General features: G+C 59.2%; 1 protein-coding gene across 1 annotated transcript in view; it reads left to right on the plus strand.

Annotated features, from left to right (window-relative positions):
* Positions 1 to 5,634, plus strand: part of SND1 (staphylococcal nuclease and tudor domain containing 1) — a 421,659-nt gene extending 416,025 nt beyond the window's left edge. Inside the window, exons 19-24 of the mRNA XM_082472295.1 lie at positions 57 to 180; positions 1,086 to 1,155; positions 2,187 to 2,300; positions 3,076 to 3,279; positions 4,880 to 4,924; positions 5,032 to 5,634. Of these exons, the coding sequence (XP_082328421.1) occupies positions 57 to 180; positions 1,086 to 1,155; positions 2,187 to 2,300; positions 3,076 to 3,279; positions 4,880 to 4,924; positions 5,032 to 5,097 (623 nt within the window). The 3' untranslated portion in view covers positions 5,098 to 5,634. The remainder of the gene's footprint in view (positions 1 to 56; positions 181 to 1,085; positions 1,156 to 2,186; positions 2,301 to 3,075; positions 3,280 to 4,879; positions 4,925 to 5,031) is intronic.
* Positions 5,635 to 6,000: the final 366 nt, after the last annotated feature.

Below are 6,000 nucleotides of genomic sequence, written 5' to 3' on the forward strand. Positions count from 1 at the left end.
AGATGATACTCCAAGGCACATGGCACCCAGGTCTCACTCCCTGTTCCTCCCCACAGGCACCCAGTTGGAAAAGCTGATGGAGAGCATGCGCAATGATATCGCCAGCCACCCTCCCGTCGAGGGCTCCTATGCCCCCCGCCGGGGCGAATTCTGCATTGCCAAATTTGTAGATGGAGAATGGTAGGCCACCTGGACCCGAACAAGGGAAAGAGTCTAAAGTAGGAGCAGCAGCAGTTCTGTCCCCAGGGCGCAGGCCTGCAGAGCCACTAGCCAGGCTTCAGGCATTTGCCGTAGTGGCCGGCTTCCCACTGGGTGCTTGTTCTTGACCTTGGCCGGCTCTCCGGAGTGGCCCTCTTTGTTGCCCACAGCCCGTTTGCGGCCTGCGCTTTAACCCGTGGTTTTTCTGCAGTCAGCCTCTGGCGTAAAGAAGTGTCCCTCCTTCTCTCTCCTGGGCTACTCCTTTGGGGGAGCCCTGGCTGGCTGGAGCTCTCCAACACCCCCCTCACCCCACGCAGGAAAAGTGACGTCAGGGCGGGGGTAGGGGGTGGGGTGAGGGTGGAGGCTGGTGCTCAGTGAGCCCGAACCAGCCGCCACCCTCCACCCCAGCTGTCTGGGGCGTGAGCCGCAGCGCTCACAGGCTGCAAGAAGGTCACTTATGTCGGATCTACCAAGCGTAGGGCCCGTGGCCTTCCCAGGGTGACGAAGTGATGTGGATGGGTTCCCTGCTGTGGCCTCCCAGGCAGATCTGCCGGCTAATTACAGCTGCTGTCTAGTGCGCTGGGTTTAAACAGCAGACATCAATCTAGTCATTAGTCTTGTTGCTTTTATGCCCCAAGGACACATTCATCTGCTCCACACGCTCCCCTCCCGCCCTCTGCTCCCAGCTATGCTCTGACTCCATTAAATGGTGGCCACAGCACCCCGGGCTGTGCAGTCCGAGAACTGCCCTTTGTGACACCCATGGGTGTTCTCTCTGAGCCCTGGGCAGGGAAATGCTGTAGCCCCTGCCCTGCCATCGCTGACGCTCCAGGGAGACCGGCCTCCTCAGGGCTGTCCCTTGAGTTCTGCCCGTGATGCCATTGCAGGTACCGCGCCCGAGTGGAGAAAGTCGAGTCTCCTGCCAAAGTACACGTCTTCTACATCGACTACGGCAACGTGAGTGCGGGGGCCAGGAGGTGGACGAGTACGCAAGGGAGGGGCCCCGAGTGCCGCCAGGGACCCTTCAACACAGTAGGCCCCTAGGTCAAGTCCATCTGCCCTCTCCAGGGTCCCTCTGAGCTTTAGACTCCCTCCCTCCCTCCCTCCCTGACGGAATGGTGAGCGTGTGGGCCTCTCTACTGTTCCTCTAACAGGCGCGTGACCCCTGAGTGACTGGGCAAAACTGGCATCTCTGGTCCGAGGCCTGTGAGCACTGAGTGGTCCTCTGTCCAGGCCCCAGCCACGGCCCCGGTTCCTCTTCTGCCCAACGTCTCTGAAGAGTGGGTCCCTGAAGGCCCCTGGTCCACACGCTCAACTGGGTCCTTGTGTGCTGATCCCGAGCACATCCCAAACCCAGGCTTGCTGGGAAGGGGCTGGTACCCCTGGGAGAAATGCCCCTTGGGCTGGGCCTGGGCGTCTCCCAGCAGTAAGCAGGAGAGAACGCTGTCGTTCAGAGCCGTGCCGCTCCTGAGGACTAGTGTGGAAGGGCCGTTAATAGAAAGCCCAGAGCTGGGCCATGCTCCCAACTTACCACCCGGGAATACACAGAGGAAGGGGTCTTGCCAGGCTGGGGTTGCCCCACGCACCTGAGCCAGAACCACTAGCAGGCAGGGGGCTGCCTGGACCCTCGTCTTGGAGCGCTCTTCCAGCCAGGGCCCCCCCAGCCTGCGGGAAAGGGGTCAGGGAGCCCATGTCACAGAGGGAAGGTATTGGGGAAAAGTGGAGACAGTGATCAGAGTTGAGCTACCAGGTTGGGTATGCAGCAGGAGCCACCAGGTGTGCCACCACCGGGCCCGGCTTCCCACCTCCCAGGCTTCGCTGACTGGGCGAGTCCGTGCATGTGGCTACTCGGAAACGAGCCCTGGGGGGTGGGGTGGGGGATGGAGGCCCTGAGTTAGAATCCCTAGGGGCCTGGCCGTGCGAGTTGTCCCCTGAGAGCAAGGGAGCTCCGAGTGTGTGATGCTGTTGGCCTGGTGTGTCCTCTGCAGAGAGAGATCCTGCCGTCCTCCCGCCTGGGCACCCTGCCACCTGCCTTCAGCACTCGCGTGCTGCCAGCTCAAGCCACGGAGTATGCCTTCGCCTTCATCCAGGTGCCCCAAGACGTGAGTCTCCACGCCTTCCTTCCTCTCAGCGTGACTGTCCCATGACACTCAGACACTGCTGCAGTCCCAGCACGTATCTGCACGAAGGAAACCCAGCGCCGTCCCGGATCCCACCCCTCCCTCACCCTGGCCCCCTCTCACGGGGCTGAGCCCCCGGTGCGGCCCTGGTTAGTGGCCACTGTCTCTAGCCTCTTGGGCTCTCGGCTGCAGTGGTCTTCCAGCACTCCTTCCAGGCTCAGACGATGCTGCCAGCAGTAATTGCCCCCAAACAGCTCTGACTGTGTCACACCTCTGCTGAAAATCCTCCACTGGGGTCCCACTGGCTGATGGGAGGAGTAGAAACAATGATGATGGTCTGTTAGTCACGGGAGAGAGGGGTGTGGCCAAGGAGGTTGAGGGAAGGTGGCATCAGAGCCTCTGAGCTGGCTCTTGAGAAACGGGGGGCCTGGTGGGCCATGGCACGTTGGGCAAAAAGACTGGTCCAGCAACCGCAGCCGGGTGTCGGGGGCCCTGCGGGCAGCAGCAGGAGATGTCAGGCCCTGTCTGCCTGGGCAGGGAGGTTATTCTTCGTGTTGTAGGCGGGAGGGGCTGTGGGTAAGGGGGCCCTTCATGTCCAGAGCCTGTTTCCTCCCTCGCTGGGGTCTAAGCGGGGAGCGAGGTGATGCCGGCACGTGCTGTGCAGACTCCCTTGAAGTCCGTGAACAGGACCTGGGGCCCCCACGGCTCGTGGCTGGCGCTCGCCTCTCACGCCGACCGGGGGGTGTCCCTGCTGCAGGAGGATGCTCGAACAGACGCCGTGGACAGCGTGGTGCGGGACATCCAGAACACGCAGTGCCTGCTCAACGTGGAGCACCTGAGCGCCGGCTGTCCCCACGTCACCTTGCAGTTTGCCGACTCCAAGGGGGACGTGGGGCTGGGCTTGGTGAAGGAGGGATTGGTCATGGTGGAGGTGCGCAAGGAGAAACAGTTCCAGAAGGTGGTACGTGCTGCGGAAGCGGGGTGTCCCTTGCGCCTCCCACCGCCGTCACGGGGGGACTGGGAGGGGACTGCGCCGGGAGCCAGAGAGGGAGCGGGGAACCCACCGTCTTGCTGCTCCTGTTGGGGAAAGATAATGGATTTGGGTTTGTTGGGGTTTAAAATTTTAAAAGCTAATTACATCCCAAATTAATTGACTGCCGTTTTGGCTGAAAACACAGCTGCAAACTGGAGCGGAAAGTTTGCCTTTGCCCGTACCCCCGGTGACAGGCTAGGAAGCTCTGCCAGGGGTGGCATGGCGAAGGTCACAGCCTGTTGTGCTGTCTCTCCCGTCCTCACTTGCTCCTCTCCCAGTCCATAACCAGCTCCCAGCACTCAGCGCCACTCTGCCACGACACCCCTCCAGCCTGTTTGGAGAGGCACAGGGCTTAGAGTTGGGCCTGAGCCCCGCTTCCCTCGTTCATGAGACATCTGGCCCTAGAGCTCAGCCTTTGGAAGCCTGAGTCTCCCACTGATGACGTGAGGAGAGCACAGCCGGCCCGGCTGCTCGGTAGGGTGGACCACGAGGATCGGGGGCCAACACCTGGGAAACCTCCTTGCGCTGCTCATTTGTTGATCACGAGGCCCAGGCCTCCCGCTCAGCCCCGTTCCCATCCCAGTTTCCCCCAGCCTCTCCCCACGACACACCAGCCTCGAGGGACGCGCCAGGCCGGTGGGAAGCTCGTGCCCTTCTGCAGCGCCCAGCTCCCCCGCACTCCTGAGTGGAGGGACACGAGCGGCAGGGTTGAAACCAGTGTTCTCCTCTCTCCACTGTGCCCTTGCTTCCCCTTCTCCCCCGTCTTTTGCCTTTCCTCTCTCCCCGCATAATGATTGGTGGTTTGTGGATCCATGGCTCTGGTTATGCAAGTTGATTAACTCATTTGGAACAAGACCTCAGTGTGAGTCACTTCTGTGCCTCATCTGGACAGGAGGGGCCCGACCCCTAGTCTTCCCCCCAGTTTCCTAGATCACTCCTAGGAGTTAGCTTAAGTTTCCCTGTAAAATTGGAGCTCTTAGTGTCCGCCATATGAAGCTACCTATAAAGTCTCTGGTGTCTAGAAACACCTAATGTGTTCATTCATTCACCTACTTATTCTTTCAGTAAATGTTTACTGAGGACCTACAAATCTCAGTGAACAAGAGACAACGTTCCATGGAGCTTACATTCAAGCATGAGGAGACAAAGAAGAAAATAAATATAATAAGTCAACAAAATTAAATGTTAGACAATAAGTGCAATGGAAAAAGGGAAAGTAGAAGTAAAGAAAGGGACTCAGGAGTATGTCGGAGGGAGTGGTGGTGATTTTAAATGGGGCCATTTGAGGCCTCGTTAAGAAGGTGATACTTGACCAAAGACCTGAAGGGGCAGGCTAGGTAGCCAGGTAGACAGGAGGGGAAAGCGTGTTTCAGGCGGGTGAAGCGGCCAGCATGGAGAGTCGAGAAACAGCTAGGAGACTGTGACTCTGCACTTGGATTTTACTTGGAGGGAGCTGGGGACCCGTTGAGCAGGGGAGTGACGTGACCTGGGCCTCACCCTGACCATCCCTTTGTCCTCGTCCCGCTAGATCACAGAATACCTGAACGCCCAGGAGTCAGCCAAGAGCGCCAGGGTGAGTTTTTGCCTCAGGAGCCCCAGAGGGTGCTGAGAGAGGGGCTTGGCCGTTTGGGTCCCAGCAGGTCCCGCCTCCCTGAAGAGCCATTTTCTGTTTTCTCGCAGCTGAACCTGTGGCGCTACGGAGACTTCCGAGCCGATGACGCAGATGAGTTTGGCTACAGCCGCTAAGGAGGGAATCGGGTCTGGCCCCCAGCACCGCTCACGCCAGTACCTCTTCCTCTGCCGGGAGGGGGTTTTCAGCTCCAGACCTCAAATCGGGGGCATAGATTGGGTCCAGCTTTGCTTCAGTGTATGGGAATGTCTTGTAGGGTGGCATCTGGGCTGGGGACGGGGGGTGGGGGGAGCCCAAGGCTTTCAGGGGACAGGCCGCTGTCTTTTGCGAGCACAGGCACTGCCATCCGCTGTCCCAGCTGATTTTGTTTCTCTTTGGGGGTTTGTTTTTTAAAAATTGTCCTCAGATCAGGAAGAAACATGACAGACTTTGTCCTATGGAGGGCATGATCCTGGCACCCAAGGCCAGCTGGCACCCCACTTCTATCCCAGACTCCCCTTTTCCCCAGCTCTCTGTCCAGCTGTTGATTATGTGGTTTCTCTGATACGTCCATTCTCAAATGCCAGCGTGTCCACGTCTGCCCCTTTGCCAGCCCTCCCCATTTCTGTATTTAAAGCTTTTGAGGCCCAATAAAATAGTACATGCTGTCTGCAGCCCTTATTGGTCATGGTGGAGGCCAGAGCCCAGGGTTTCGGCAGCCCCAGGCAGGAGGAGACCTGGGCGCTTGAATCTAATCCATATGCCTGGCCACACCCCCTAGAAACATAGCCAGTCATGGGAAGCAGGGCAGGCCTTCAGAGCTCCAAGCAACTCCTGGAGCCTGGTGGGCATACCTGGCACCATGGCCATCATGCAGAAGGCTGGCGATCTTCTCTTCTGACTCATCTGCACGTGGCTGCCCTCAAGAACCTTAGCAGCTCGGCAAGCAGTGCCCAGGACACTCCCTGCAGGAAAGGCCAGGTTCGGTCCTGCCAGGCCCAGGCGGGAGGTTGCTGGGCCTGTCCTTTGGCAGGACCCAC

The sequence above is a fragment of the Balaenoptera physalus genome (assembly GCF_965194825.1).
Source record: "Balaenoptera physalus genome assembly, chromosome: 8".
Classification (NCBI taxonomy): Eukaryota; Metazoa; Chordata; class Mammalia; order Artiodactyla; family Balaenopteridae; genus Balaenoptera; species Balaenoptera physalus.